Source organism: Ursus americanus, chromosome 35 (genome assembly GCF_024610735.1).
Source record: "Ursus americanus isolate L20-20 chromosome 35, mUrsAme1.1.p, whole genome shotgun sequence".
In the NCBI taxonomy this organism is placed as follows: Eukaryota; Metazoa; Chordata; class Mammalia; order Carnivora; family Ursidae; genus Ursus; species Ursus americanus.
The window spans coordinates 12,495,643-12,512,117 of record NC_142161.1 but is presented as its reverse complement, the minus strand read 5'-3'; the positions used below and the strand labels follow the sequence as shown (position 1 = coordinate 12,512,117).

Sequence of the window (16,475 nt, the reverse complement as noted above, 5' to 3'; positions counted from 1 at the left end):
AGATGATGGCTTAGTAGTGAGGACAAAAAGAAGTAAAAGTACTTTGAACAGTAAAAGGTAGAGAAAGAGTCAAAGTGTAGAATACTCAACAGCTGTTAACACTTCATTAAAACAGTGAATTTGTTGCTTAAGATTTGTGTGCCCCCAGTAACAGAAAATTCCAACTCCACTAACAGAAGAAGCCTAAACAAAAAGGGAAATTGTCAAAGATGCTGAAGGTAGGATGGCTCCAGGGCTGGTTAATTCAGCTATTCAGCGATATAAAAAAATCCATCTTTCTCCTCTGTCATCTTTGGCATATCAGCCTTGACTTCAACCTCACTCTATTCATAATGCGACAAAATGGCTATGGCAGGTCAGCTTCATGTCCTGGTGAAAGCATCCAGAGTTTGGGAAGGGAATCTTCTCTTCTTATTCATCTCTTTCTACAAGAAAAAAAAAAAAAACTTTCCCAAAAGCCCTGCAGACTTTTCTTCATATCTCACTGGTCAGAAAGGCATCAGCTGGCTGTGCCTAAACCAATCAGTAACATGGAAGGGGAGCCCTCTTGGTTGTCTGACGAATACGGCCTGGGCTGGAGAATACGGTCCACCTCCCTGAACCCCACAGTACAGAAGTAGGGGGTAACCGCTGTTGGTTAGGCAGTCCACCTGCCTGCCAATGAAGCCTAATAAGCATTGTTTGATGCTGCTGTTGATGATTATGTCAGCAGTTCATCGTCCCCAACCCTTTTCCCTCCTAGAAGGAGAAGTGTGCCTATACTTTCCAATATCCAATTTTATCACTTATGGGATGAAAAAGAACTATCGATTGCCTAGGAAAAGTATGCACAGCAAGAGTTTCTATTTTAAGGCATTCATTGAAAAAAACTACTGTGAGACAACATCTGCTTAAAATGCAGGATTTCCAAAGAGATCCTATCTTCAAACTCTGTTACTTGATTCCCCTTTTGTATATTAGCCAAAAGAGAAGTCATTAAGCTTTCTGCGTACAACCGACACTAAAAGAATCTGCAGATAACGATAGAAGATGCTATTTGTCAAAGGTCTGGAGCAGAAATACAACTGAAAACTACGATACAATTGGAGAAAACACAAAAGTAATTACAAAGGAAGAAAACCACTCAGAGCGTCAAATTTACCTTTATCCAGTGATATCTTTGTTCACATCGCTGTTCTCTTTGTCCTATTTACACCATTAATAATTCTTAGCCTTCAACCAAAAAAGGGGATGGGGAAATTTGCAATTACTGATTAACAGTAATAGTTACTGAAGTTAGTTACAAAGTTCTCACCTGTCAGGAAATGAGATGATTTCATTTCACTCTAAAATGCAACCAAACTAAGAGTAACACTATTTAAGGATAATGTTTTAAAAAATACATTTTGCTTTCCAGTGAATCATATTACTCCAATTTACTTGAGAGAAAACACATCATGACATAAGAACTTCGCTAATGATAATGGGTAGTGGGCCCAGAAAGTTGCCATTTTATCAATAAATATGTAACTCTTAAAAAGGTTTGTGAAGTGGAAAAACAATAGTCAAAGGTGGGGGGCTGAGGGGAGTGAGCATAAACCACTTGCTAAGTATACAACAGGTCAGGTCCTAGAATTTCCAAAGTCTTGAATAATGGGAAGAATTCCAACACGTTAAGTGGCTGGCATCTTACAATATTCGATATCACTGATACTACCGAGCCTTCTTAGCATTGGAATCACGAGTTCACATCATGTGGTTATCCGCTTACTTTCGCTGGGAAAGAAAGAAAAGCTTTGGGTATGAGGGTCTGAAAAAGAGAAAAGAGCTGAGACAAAGAGGAGTTTTTCAAAATTCCTCATAATTCAAAACGCATAGCCCTCAAATTATGGATGAACTTTAGAAGGTTCAAATAAGTACCGACGTTCATATATATTAATTTCTTTCTAGTCCCACAACTGGACCAACAATTCCCATCAGAAACTATTTAACTAGTTTTAGCCAGATGGAACTATCCGGTGAAATTCAGTATTTCCCCCATCTATCTAATGAAAGCCAGAAGAGGCATCAAATGAATGACAGCAGGAAAATAAATCTGACCAAGCTGGTTTGGAAAAATGCATGAGTGTGTGTTTTATGGAGACTCTGTTCCACAGAAGTGATCCAGGTCATTTTACAGAGCAGAGCTCCTCAACCCTATATTTCCTTCAAAGGTCCAGAAGAGTATAAACTATATTATGTTAGCTAAACCTCATTCATCATTTACTAGAAGCATGTGTATGTACACAGATTATAGTGCACCAGATATAATATGTCAGAGATTAGACTTTGTTAGCGATTCAAATAGTGGTATGATCCAGTTCTGCCCTTTCAGTTTATGTCAATTTAGAGACCTTTACCTTCTCAGGTTCAATCTCACCTAATCTTGTTAGAGAGCTTCAGAGCAAAGACTACAAATTTCATCAACCAGTGTGCTGGTCAGCTGGTAAGTTACAACTGACACTTTTAGTCCTTTTCAAAGAAGCAACTCAGAGTATATTCTCTCAGCAAGTCTGTATAAATAGATTTTTTTTAAATCTAACAACCTATTAAAACAATTAACCAACTAGACCTCAATCAAGAAAGTACAAAGATAATAATAAAATAATTTTTTTCTCTTTTTTATGGCATAAATTACTAGTTATTTTAGGAGAAATAGATGAAATGGCTCCTTTAAAGATTGTTCTATTCATAATGAAAAGCAAGAGGCAAAGGAAATGGGAGAGAATTGTAGAAAAAAAAAAAGAAGGTGATACGATAGAATTGTGCCATTATTTATACAGCTAAGACAAAGTACGTGAAAGATGAGAAAATAAAGTGTAATTCTGTCCTTAGCTTTAATAAGAATATTCTATATCAACCAATTAAGAATAAATAAAGTACATTTTTAGCCCAAATAATGTTTATAGTGCGTACAACAAAGTAATTTAGGATGTAAATGCCGCCCTGAGGAGTGTATAGTCATGGAGTGTAGTCACCTTAAAAGTTAACTATACAAGATATAAATGGAAGTTCAAGACAACAATGGAAATGGTGTCACAGGCTGCGTGTGATTACTCACCAAAGGTGTGCTACAAATAGTAAATGTAATACAGTTTAGAGGGGATATCAATCACTTAGGACTGGAAAATTATAGGATATTTCTATTGGGATGGTGGGATTTGAATCTCCATCTTGTTCTCTAGTCCGTCCTCACCCTAAACCCTCCCTCTAATCAAATAATTGTCTCACTGACTAATCACACTGAATCTTCCTTCATTCTAAATCCTCTGGCTTTCTTCCCTCCTTATTCTTGCTTACCATCCAATACTCCTTCTTTCTCTCCTATCTTAGAAGATACATCCTGCCTTCCTGAAACTCACAGCCCCACCTGATTCACTTCTTCTCCCTCATCTGAATCATTGTACCAATTCACCTTCTTTCTTGTCTTTCTTCAAATTCACCTTCTTTCTTGTCTGTCTTCTTCAATTGTCCCTTTTTAACTAGTTCTATTCTTTGGCTTATAAACATGACAGTGTCACCCTTATTCCATGAAAAGTCCCTCTGGCCTACATCCTTACTCTCCCTTGGCTGCCAGCATTCTGGAAGTTTCACTGTTGACCTTGTTTTAATATGGCATCCTTGCTCTCAGTTACTCCAGACATTCCTCAAGGTTCTATCATATTTCTCCTTTATTCCCATACAATAGTCCTTTCTTGTCACTATCAACTTCCAAGGCTACAGCTATTATTTCTATTTTGACTACCAAAGTTATATCCTTAGCATTGACCCCCTACTCTAAGCTTCAGGCTTGCATTTTTGACTGAATATTGCACATAACCACATAGATGATTTTCAGACTTCTCCTATTTTGAAATCATTGTTGTCAAACTTTTTTGCACTTTGGAATCACCTACAGAGGTTACAAAAATACCTGTGCCCAAGTTATACACCCGGATATTCTTATTAATTGGATACCAAGGTAATTATACTTAGCTTTCAAAACTGCTCTTTATCAAAATGTGCCCAACCTCTGTAAATGCTAACATGATTCTCCTAACTGCTCATGCTTAATTCCTTTGAGTCACCCTTAACTCTTTCCTCAGAAGCCCCCTATTCTCCAGATACCAAATCTTAATATTTCTTCTTCTATAACGTCACTTCTATTTTTTCTTTATATTATCGCAGCCACTGCTTTACTTCGGCTGCCTCTAGTTATTGTACTAGATTCCTAATTCGGTCCTTCCTCTCTCATCCTACTTTTGCCATCTGTTTTCTATGGCTAAATCCAATCATTAAAAACACTCATGGCACACTAGTAAAATACAAAGTCTTCAGCTGATATTCAAAGTTCTCCATTATATATACACCTCAAAACTTACCCGGCTTTATTTCCCACTATATCCTCATTCCTTCCCATAAACACGTAGACACCCTATGCTTAAAAGAGCCAAACTATTCACTGCTCACCACTTTCTAGATGTCCCTCATATATTCCCTTTTCCATACTTTTGACCATGTTAGTTCCTCTGCCTGGAATGCTCTCCCTCTAATATCTTCCTACTAACAACTTACCAGAATATTAGAGGGCTTCACAAAATCCATTTTCTCTTAGGGATGTGGGTAGCCTTCCCAGACCCCATCAGATTGAACTAATGTTCCCTCCCCCAAATTCCCTGTCCTTATGTGCCTTATTATAGGATTTATCACACAGCCTGCCTTAATTGGGAATTACACATGTGCAAATCTGTCTCCACCGATGGGCAGTGAGCAAGGTGAGGTACAGTGTCCCGTCCAGAGCTACGACAGCACAGTGCAGTTACACAATCAATATTTCTTGATTTTAAGGATGGATAAGAACAGTATAGATATAGAGAATAGGAAAATCCCTGGGCAAAAAGTAGAAAAGAAAAGAAAGGGAAAAATGCATTTGGAAGATGGTGAGTTAACTAGAAAATTTATGAAATGAAAGAGTGGCATGAATCTTCACTAAGTAGGTGGAGTCAAATGGCAGGGTGAGGTGTTTGGCCTTTACCCTGTCATGTAACGTTGTTAAAAAGAATGAATAAGCCTGAGTATCTTATATATGTTTGGGGCCTAAGTTCTTCCATCAGTAAAGTGAAAATGATTATAGGAGTTACAACTGCTAGTACTGTTAGGAAGAATGAATGAGGCCATCCAGGTAAAAGGCTTGACACAAACCTAGAAAGCAGTAAGCCCACTCTAAGAGCTAACCCCATTAATAGGGTCTGTTATACACACACACACACACACACACACACACACACACACACACACACAAAATGGCTATACAATAACATTTAAGATGTCAAAAGTAAAGAAAGCTTTTCTGACTTCGATTTCCAGAGCTAGAGAAAGGACAGAATGAGAGAGAGACACAGGCAGAGACATACAAGCAAAAAATGTCCAAGAAACAGACTTGGGCAGTTAGCTTCTACTATATTTCACTGGACACATACTTGCTTCCTTTATCTTTCTCCTTCTGTTCCTTCTTTTTCTTTTTCTCCCCTCCCTTTTCTTTTGTCTTGGTCTCTCGCTTTAGGCTTTCCTTTTTCTCTCTCCCTGGTTACTCACTCAGCAAGATCCACAGCCCGACTTTGCCCTGCAGGGGGCAATGCTAACCAAGTGTTGGCCTCTGTGGACCAACTAAGTGGAAAGACGGGAAGCCACCGCCCCAACTCAGTGCAAAAAACGGCTTGGAAGCTGCGGTGAGATGGCTCCCTGGGCTCTAGCCCAGCAGGACCTCCAATCTAGGTAACGTTTCCTGAGAAACATTAACCCTCATTTGGGCGCAGTGGGAGGTATGACTGGGAATGTTCTATGAGTCTTGGTGGCAAAGAGTGCTACGTCCGTTCATTACACTGAGAAAAGATCTCCATCTCTGTGAGCAGCAGCACCGCACAAATGGCTACACTCCAGAGGATTTCCAAAGAGAAGGAAAAAGCAGAACGTGGACATCTCAGTGCTTTTTGACCTCACTGGATGGGAAAGACACTCTGGGTGTGAGAACAGTTAAGCAAACATTTGGAGGATTCAGGGCGTCGAGTGCAGGTGTGTGTACATGTGAAAGCTGCTGTTTTATAAGAAGTCCTAGGTGACTCAATAAACACAGGAGCCAGAGCAGAGTAATCCCGTTAGCAGGGCTCTCCTCAGCTCAGACCGCTCCCCTGCCAGAAACAACACATTCCGGGAAAAAGGGCAAATCACACACTGAGGTAATTGTTTCACACCTTCAAAGAATTTCTTATTAATTTCAAATTGTTTTTGGAAGCAATTCAGTATCTTGCCTTCCGTTTTGTGCTTAAATACTTACGGATTTTTTTTTTAACGTTGACCTCCACTATGTACCAAAAAGTCCCTCTTAATGTACTTACTGTATATTATCTTTAAAATAGATCAGGCTGAGTTACAAAATGTAAGTTCTGCCAGTAAAAGAGGGCTGCTTTCCGTTGAATGTAACTTTGTATACAATACCATGCATCTCTGCATCCCTAGGTATTCTAGATTCTGAGATGAAGGCACTCTGACTAAAGAGGAAAAAAATAGACTACCTCCTCACGTCAATGACATTTCTCTGTGTTGATTAGAGACGCCAAAGAATTTCACTCCCAATTTTTGCTGAGCCAAACACTTCCACCCTCAAGGCCACCACCAGCAATGGAAATATAGTGTGGAAAACTAAGATAAGCTGTGGTCTTACATACCATATCGACCATGATAGGGATGCCCGTTAGCTGTCCTTTGACCTCGTACATATTTTTATCATCTCAAATCATTTTTTCAGTCACCTCATTAGAGTGGCAGACCATTTTAAAACATTCCTAATCGTGGATCCACCCATACATCTGATAATATGCAAATTCAAGTGCCTCAAGGAGATTAGAGGAACTATCTTTTATTCAATTCTATCATAAATTTAGTACCTACAACTGATCTTCAAAGACATAACTCACTTTTGTTTCTGTCTTTCAAAAACACTTTTGAAGAAAAGTTGCCCTTCTGATAACAAAAAAAGCACTACTGAAGAATCCACAGTAGAGGAAAGGGCTCTCCCTAGGTACTGCATATCAGGACCCTGTTTATATAGTTCAGCAGAGAAGGAGCTGGATCAGATACTGGCTTTTAGGAAGAATTCTGCATGAAAGAGGTGGAATTGGTAATGCATTTACTACTCATTTGCTTGCATCAAGAACCACATTCCATTTCAATCTGCCAACATCCTAATTAAGATGATCTGAATCTTGGGTGATCTATTATTCTAGATCTGAGATAGCCCAATTTACATTAGACAAGATGTTACACTCTGTGCTTACACTGAGATGATAAGACCACTGAGCATGTCTTCCCTCATGTCTGGCCCAGCACTGGGCAGAGCATGCTGTCAGCACTCCATAAATAATGGCCAGGCCTTTGCCTGTTGTCTTTCTCTCTACCACTTTAGGCACAATTTAATCTCACTATATCATTTCTGCTTCCTTTTGACATATATAGCTGTGCTCCTTTTTGCATGAGGAAGACAGTAAAGTATCTCAAGTAATTCTACATGTATGTGTCCATGTATATGGGACTAGCAACACATACATGCATTTCTCATTCATTACTTCACTGTTGTTTCTGAAGAGCTTATATGAAAGAACATGTTACCTACATAAGCTTTTGAGCCAGAAAAGGAAAGAATACAAAGAGTGCCTTGGAAGCATCAGGATCAAATTCCATTCCAGGATAATAATAGCCAGCTGCAATATTACCCAAGAGGCACTACAGGATACAGAGAAAATATCATACAAAGGTACTCTCCAAATCAGTTTCTTTCTCCCCACTTCAGTTAAAAAAAGTTACCCATAATTTATTTTTTAAAAGATTTTATTTATTTATTTATTTATTTATTTATTTATTTATTTATTTATTTATCTGAGAGAGAGCGAGAGTAAGAGTATAAGCAGCATGGGGAGGGGAGCGGCAGGGGGAAAGGAAGAAGCAGACTCCCCACTGAGCAGAGAGCCCGATGTGGGGCTCTATCCCAGGACCCTGGGATCATGACCTTAGCTGAAGGCAGACCCATAACCAACTGAGCCACCCAGACCCCCCAGAAAGTTACCCATAATTTAGTGATATAATACTAGGTTAACACTCAGTAATATAACACTAGGTTTTGTCTGATAAACAAAACACAAAAAAATGTATGTTAATATTGGACTTGCCCTCCCTAGATATCTGAATAAAGTCCAGGTAGTCTGCGACATGACCAAGTCAGAGGCCATGCGTATGTCCCATCTTAGCCACTACGTAAAATTGCCCTTTGTAGGGCTGAGCAAATATATTTAAGAAATGTTCTTAAGCTTGCTCTAAGTGCTATTGTTGAACAGATAACATTGATGACCTTCATAGTCTGATATCCATTTCCAAAGGGATGACAATCTAAGATGTCAATCTAAGAACCTCAAAGAAGGCAGATACATAAGCACAACCCTGGAGTTCAAAGCACCTAGCCCTGTGTCTCCTTTCACTAAGGAAATGAAGATGTTCGATGGAATCCAGGGTAGGTCATCCTTCAGGTAGCTGTGAAGTTTTCTGAATTTACAATAAAATCTTCAAATATTCTTTGTGCTGGAAACTTACGTGTTTCTTTTATTCTTTTTCAGATTTATTTATTTATTTGACAGAGTGAGAGAGAGCAAGCTTGGGCGGGGGGTGAGGGACAGAATCTCAAACAGATGCCCTGCTGAGCATGGAACCAACACGGGGCTCAATCTTAGGAGGCTGAAATCACGACCCGAGCCAAAATCAGGAGTCAGATCCTTAACAACTGAGCCACCCAGGCGCCCCTACAAACTCATCAGTTTCTTTAAAGAGGACAAAGGAACCACTGTCTGATTACAGTGATGCAAAGTTTGAGATGTCACGTTAGGGACATCCTGGGCTTGATTCTAAGACAGCTGTAATGATGGCTGAATAGGTGAAAAGTAAAGAAACAAAAAAGAACATCTTAAAGGAAGCAATGTGCAAAGTTTAAGAACGCATTCTTGTTTTCAGAATTTTGGGGTTTTGCCTTGAAAGGTCAAAAAAAAAAAAGAATGCAGCCTTTTTTAGGTGTGGGGTGTTCAGTGTTTTGAAATCCCTCCAGCTATACACCATTCAAAAATTTTAACATACTGAAAGCCTAGTTTTAGCTGATAAACTTTAACCAATCTATCTTAAAATAAAATACATAATTACAAGCATATTTTCAATCCTTGGAAGTGAGTGCTGAAGCTCTATTTCTAGAACTGGTGAATTCTGTTCTCTATTTCCATGTATAAAAGATCGCACAGTCCTGGGAAAACACTTTTTTAAAAAATGAAATACAACAAATAAGGTATGCTGCCGAGTCCTGGGGGAGAAGTTTCCCAGAGTCTTTGAATTTCCTCCTATCCTCCTTCTTTACAAGATTTCTAAGACCAAGTCCTTTTCTGCAGTCTCTCAAACAAGGTAAAAAAGAAAAATACCCCCTAGATATATTCTTTAGATTTTCTATTATGCTTCTCAAGTTCCCAGCAGCTTCTGAAGTAAACTTAAGATGAATTCTGGAGTTATTTTTTTTATTATGTTTTAATTTTAGTTCTCTTTTAGGTCTAAGATGAAATGGATGATCATAACTGCTATGCTTGGAGATGCATTTCATGGCACAACTTGTACGTGACCTATGCAAGGTCACGTCATGGAAAGAGAACTGACATGATAGATAACAAGTTGAATCCAAGCTTTTAGTCTTGAACGACTTCAGGGTAACCTAGTTAAGCTTGCTCTATTTCCTGCAAAAAAAGTTTCTTTTTAAACAGTACATAGTAGATATGTAGTCTGTATAGGGTTCTCTCTCTGGTTTGGATAGTGTCAATTACAGATATATGAAGAACTATTCCTCAAATCACTGATCGTTAAGGGGTTTTTTTGTTGTTTTGTTTTGTTTTTTGTCACATTGTGAGCCTTGGTGCAGACTGTGGCAAGCCAGCCTAATTCTCGTCCACAATAAGATCCCATGTTCCAGCCATGCCACACGTTTTTACACCTTGAAGTCTCTGCACATGTTTCACGCTGACAAAAATCCTTCCCACCCCTCATTTAAAACATCAACTCCCCTGTAAATCTTTCTTTTGATACCCCCAAACAGGGTTCATCATTTCCTTCTCTGTGTACTCATAGTGCTGCAACCCTATCTTAAGTAGAGTATTTATCAGATTCTATCATAATTATTTGTTTACTGTCTCCACCACCAGAAATGAAAACTTGTACATTTACCCTTATCTAGGATTTCCCCATGTGCCAGGCACTGTTTTAAACACTTTAGATATGTCAACTCTTTAATCTGTATCACAACCCGTTTGCAGGGTATATTATCACTGCTTCCATTTTACAAACGAGGAAGCTGAGACACAGAGAAGTGATGTCGTTCTCCCAAGGACACATAGCTAGTGAGCGCCCAGAGCTGAACTCAGGCAGTCGGACATCAGTCCGAGTCTGAGCCTTCCCTGATATTCTTTGTGTTTGCCCCACAGACGAAGGGAGGCAGGTCATGGATGTTAAACAGACACAAAGAATCATCATACTGATTTCTCCATAGTTTCCTAAGCTTAAATGAGAAATATATTACCTTTGTCTTAAACGGATTTCACCTTCACCCTTGACTATGGAGGAGTTCATTTGTCCAGAGAAAATTCAGCCCCAACTGGGAAGACAGAGCTAGTTGAGAGGTAGAAGGCCTGGGGTTTTGCTGCCTCTGGGTCAAACTCTCCGCACCTCCCTCAGCTTCCATGGCTGCCAGAACCTCCCTCCAGCAGCCTCTTCCGGGAGCTGTTTGTAGGTGCACGACTCTGCGCACATAGCATGACACAGAATGCTGGACATAGAAATAGCAGTAACGAAAAACACTTGGGTTATTCTCTGTAAACTGAAGGGACTCGAGGAACACACTTTGACTTTGGGGATGATTTAAACAGAGAGGTTTCTGTCATTGTTTCTTAGAATCAAGGCACCCAAATCATTAAGAACCAGATATATTTATTCTTCCTCCTGACCTTTAAATTGATATCTCAAGTCCCCACAGATGATCATCAGCCGTTTTGCCATTTAAATCACTTCTTAATTCTTGTATTTGTATTTTTCTGATTAAAATAACTTTTAGTCATTGTAGAGATTTGGAAAATTCAGAGATATCTAAAAATATCTAATGGTATATTATAGGACTTTCCCAATGTTTTAAAATGCTCTTATAAAACATGATTTTAAATGGCTGTATAACCTTTCATTAGGGTAAGATGTAGCTATGAGTTAATGAAACAATCCCTGTTTTAAAACATTTGGTTGATATCAATTGTTTGCTGTTATAAGACTTCCTTTCATTCTGCGTGAGGATCCCAGTTGTATGAGAATCGCTAAGCCCTGCAGGGAAAGGGCCTCCTTAGAGCCTGTAAGATGGTGGTTCTCTGGGAGCTTGAGGAATGCAGATTCTGGGGCCCCAGCCAGAAGGTTCTGATCTGTCAAGGCTAGGCCTGGGCAGGTGCTCCTCTTTTTGAGAAATGCTGACACTGCCTCTCCTTGGATAATACTTTCTCTTCATTTGGTTACTTCTTTACTTCCTCTCAATATACGCACCCCCCGCAAAATGAGCTGATTTCAAAGTATCAAAGTCCAGTTGGCCCCAGTGAAGAGGGCTACTCATTTGTAGCCTCAGTCTTTTATTAATTTAGGTGCCTGCACCATCTCTGCAGTTCCTCTTTGGCACCTCCCGACCATGACTCGCACTTATCCCGCCTCCACTCACCCATGGTCCACAGCACACCAGGAGCAGCTTTTTATGCTGCCAATCAATGATGTCATTTCCCTCCTCACTACAAAACCCTCCCCTGTGTGACCATAGGCCACCCAGCTTCCCTCAGACCCTCCTTTCTCTCTCTCTCCAACTGCACTGGCCTGCTCATAGAATGCTGCCTCCTCAGAGAAGTCCTCCGTGATGCCCTGATCTAAATCACTTCTCCCAGCCCAACCTCTGGCTGCTCCCTTTTCTTTTCTTTTCTTTCACAGCACATCACCATCTATAAAGGAATGATTATTAGATTTAAGTCTGTCTCCCCACTTCACCACAAGACCCATGAGACAGGCCCTGAGACTAATTGTTCATCACCAGCATACCTGGCCCTGAGCAGTGCCAGTGAGAGGCAGTACTCTAAGTGGAGATCTACATGGGCTCTGGGGCCAAAGGGCTCAAATTCAAATCTCAGTTCTGCTACTTGGGACCTGTGTGACCTCAGGCAAGTTACTTAACTTCTCTGGGCCTCCATTTTCTCCGCTGAGGATTATATGAGACTACCGGATAGGTTTGTTGTGAGAATTAAATGAAAGAATCCACAGAAGTGCTGTAGAAAAGCATGTGGTATGTAGAATGCACCCAATACAAGATAGCTTTTTAAAAGGAAGCAATCACTACACCTTGTTAAATAAATAGAACACAAGAGCTTTTTGAGTTTCGTCTTTTCTCATTATCACTGCCCCCCACCCCAGCCAAAGCATTAGCCCCAACAACTTCTCCCTGCAGCCTGCTCCTTGAGAGGACTCTACTTCTGCCCTGAGAAATATGCTGAATACATTCTCCCTTCCATATTATTAGTTCCAGCTTTGATCCTTTCATCACATCACTTCCTAAAATGTGTGCTCATGTGCCAAGCCCCTGCTCTTCCTTCCTTCAAGTATTTCCTGAAATGTGACCTCCTCCGAGGAGCTTTCTTTAAGTGGAACTGAGCTCATCATTCCATTCTCTGTTTCCAACAAGTAAGTTAAAGGTTGTTGTGTGAGGTTCCAAAGCTATAAATCTGAGCTTTTCACTGGCTGCAGGGTCTCACCATTGCAGGGCCGGTGGGGTTTCTCCTCTGCCTACCCTGAAGAATACGAGTCTAAGAAGGTAAAGGGTTTGTTTAACTTGCTCTGTACACATTTAGCACAATGCCAATCCACATGGATGCTGAATAAATGTGACTTGATGATGATTTAATTACTTTGTCCACGCCAGGAATAGAAACCATGAACTCTTAAATCTGTTTCCCCCCACGTTGCAATATGTTTCGATGCTGAGTCTATTATGACACTGGTTTTCTGCATGTACTTTCCCAAAAGGATAAATACAAAAGAAAGAGAGATTACATGAAAATATCAAATTAATAAAATTATTTTTCACATCATGAGTCCAAAGATACCTTTAGAACAGCAGTGCACTGTAGTAAAAGGTGCCTCATTTAAAGTTTAATTGCATATGCTTTATGGGTTATTTTGTAAATCTAAAATAGACAACCAAGACATGTCAATACTCATTTTTAAAGTACTTGTTGTATTCGGTGCATGCACCATTATGGAGAACTTACACTCAGAGCAAAAAGATTTGTAGCAAAGCATATGACCTTCTTCCCACTACAATGACCATCCCCTAATTAGGCAATGCATCTGATAGTCATTAACAGGAATGAGATAATGAATCACTTTCTCTCTTCTTTGTTAATTTGCTGTAACCAAGCGGCTAATGGATGTCAGAGCTGAGTGATTGCACTGATTATAGTGATTTATAGTTGCAACAAAACAATTTAAAACCATTCTGATTATTCATGTTAAAGATGCTTTATGTTTTGTTTACTAAATGTTTTATGTCCCCCTTTCTCCTACCCGTAAAGTATTGTCCCCCTCCTACCCTGCCACTTTTGACAAAAAGACCTCTTCCTGGAAAACTTGAAAGTTGTAGGCTTTTTTTTTTTATTGTTTTAAACTAAGCCATTTCATTTTGTTTATCTTTTCTCTCTCTATATCTATCCAAATAGATATATAGATATAGATAGATGGATATAGAAATAGATATACAAAGTTTACCCAGTAGAAACAAAAAGCCTTAGGGGTGGAAAGAAAACTTCAGTGGTGCCTAGTTCAAAAGAAGGCAGAAATGAGAGGAAATCAGGCAAACTTCAAGCCACTTACCTTGGGGCTTCCACTCCCTTCCTCGCCCTCCACAGACACATCAGTAGCCAGAATCTCGGCTTTGATGGTATCCAGAGCCCTGAGAATCCAGCTGTGTTGTCGTTTGATTTGCCTCTGCAGCTCCTTCCACTGGCTTGCAATCATCCGCAGCATGTCCTTCAGCCCTTCTCCAAAAGGAGGAGAAAGCACAAGTTACAGACTTGACTGCCTTTTTTAGCCAGTATTGTCTTTTATCCAGTAAATTAGATGAATATTTCAAATACTTAACTTAATTTCAAACGACCATTATCATCACCTGCCACATAAGCATTTTTCTCCGAGGAGAGGGGCTGGGGATTTTTGCCTTCACATAAGGCATAGGGACACAAAAATGGGATCCCCACAAGGATGCACGGCTCGGAATCGACTTAGCTTCAGTATATTGGCTAAAACAAAAATGCATGTTGAACAAAAATCACGATATATAAAAATTCCTAACACTGAAGCTTCATATTCCAAAGAAAAGGCCCTGTGTGTATCTGTGTGGAGACTTTATAGTGATCAGAAAGATGTACAGAAATAGGTAAAGTGAATTCAGTGAGGGGTATAGTAAATGGGCCAGAATTAAGACAGCAGTCTTTTGCATTAGCACGTCCGATTAATGCTGCTCTTTTCTTATTTAGCTGTGGTGAGCTCAAAGCAAGAGCCAAATTATAATTCATCCTGTCTTATGGTCTTTTACTACCAGGATAAGTATAACCAAATGACAAAACTATTTTTTATTTATAATCTGTTCCTCATAAATACATTAATACTGGGTAAGAGTTGGTTTAAGGCCAAACTCTTCTAATCCAATGACCAGCAAAAAAAACATGCAAAATGTTCATGTGTGTGAATTGGCAGGGAAATAATCGGATATATCTAGACCGCCTGCCTTGTATCTGTAATGCTATCTATAAGTACCCTAATGCATATGCATTATAACTATTTGCACAATTCTCATTCATTATCTTAATGTTATTTCCAGAGCACCTACATCAAAAAGCATGTCAATGTGAAGTTTTCAGGAATGTGATTTCAATTGAAACTCGGGCGAACAGCAAGCCCAAAATAAAATGAACAGACCATTTGGAGGCAGTATTTCATCTTATAAGTATCACAGCATTGTATGCAGTATATGAAACATTTATAAATCTTGAAGGTCAATCTGATAATGTAAATATTAATAATACATAAGGAAGGGAATATATGCAGTAATTTACAGCAATGCTTCTTCATTCTTAATAGTCTGGAGACATAAAGGCTTGCAATATTTCAGGAGGATTTACCTGCTTTGTGAGATGCAATAAGCTCGAGAAGTTGGTGTCCTTCCTCCTCCACAGCTTCCTTGAGAGCACAATGACTGTCTACATTCAACTTAAAACTCTGCAAGGAAAAATATGAGCATCAAACCCTGGCAAGGCAGCTAAACATAAAACATCCATACAAAATTACTTGCTACTTTTTATCAAGAACCACACAGCCCAATTTACCCAATAGACAAACTAATTTGCAATACTAAAAGCTATTGATATTTGGGATCTGGGCTCAAAATGTTTCCATTAGATTAGCAGAGTGCATCTGTTTGGAAACAGCTGACAAATCTAGAAATTCATTAGGTTTTTATGAAAAGTCACATCCCGTAGGCTATATCAGGAGTAGCAGTGTTCTATAAAATACACTGAATTTCTACCAGCACATATGAGCTCTTTTCTTCACTTTTTAAAAATGTTAGTGATAGCACTATTTATGAAACCATAAAAAAATTGGCAGCATAAAATATATTAGCCTTACATGCATATATATAAATCCATTAATATAGTAAGGTTTGGATTCAGCTGTTTCTCAGATATCACACAAACCAGCGAGTATCAAAGTGGATTGAGGTGCTGTACGGAGGAGTCAAATGCTTCCCAAATCTTTGATTTTTAAAAGCTTATTCCTTACAATGTGACTCTGCTTGAAAAATGAATACGTCAAGCATATTGGGGGCATTTTTCACTCACGACAGTTATCCAAAAACCAAAAATTGCTGGTATGGCTGAATCTCAACTCAGAGCCATTTCTTTCAGGGAGCCTTCTCGATTGCTTTACAACATGGAGTTATATACTCCCTTCTCCCTGCTCCTTATGTGTGTTTCTACTATAGAGTTTATCATCTGTTTTCTGCTTTCTTTCTATACTTGGCTACCAAATCATAAGCAATTTTAAAGAAATGCCAGTTTCACATTCATTTCCAACTCATGTCACACACAAGATGTTCAATAAATTCGCAGAAATAATGGATATCTGTCGTAGCGGATCAATAAAACTCTCTGAAGAGGAAGGCTTCCATTTAGGTATTTCAAGAAACACAGCTGGTTTTCCAAAAATTTCTCACCTCTGGAATGTTAGAAGGCATTCTGACCATAGGAGGTCCAGTGTAGAGTAATCATAGTAACCAATCTATT

At 39.2% G+C, this 16,475-nt stretch overlaps 1 protein-coding gene across 3 annotated transcripts in view; it reads right to left on the bottom strand.

The window, feature by feature from the left end:
* AKAP6 (A-kinase anchoring protein 6) overlaps positions 1 to 16,475 on the bottom strand; it is a 464,155-nt gene that overhangs the window by 194,547 nt on the left and 253,133 nt on the right. For 2 of the 3 annotated variants that reach the window (XM_087859041.1, XM_087859040.1), the window contains exons 6-7: positions 15,315 to 15,411; positions 14,008 to 14,174 (exon numbers count right to left, since the gene is read on the bottom strand). In XM_087859041.1, the coding sequence (XP_087715167.1) occupies positions 14,008 to 14,174; positions 15,315 to 15,411 (264 nt within the window). The remainder of the gene's footprint in view (positions 1 to 14,007; positions 14,175 to 15,314; positions 15,412 to 16,475) is intronic. The other variant, XM_045802588.2, reaches the window with a different exon arrangement.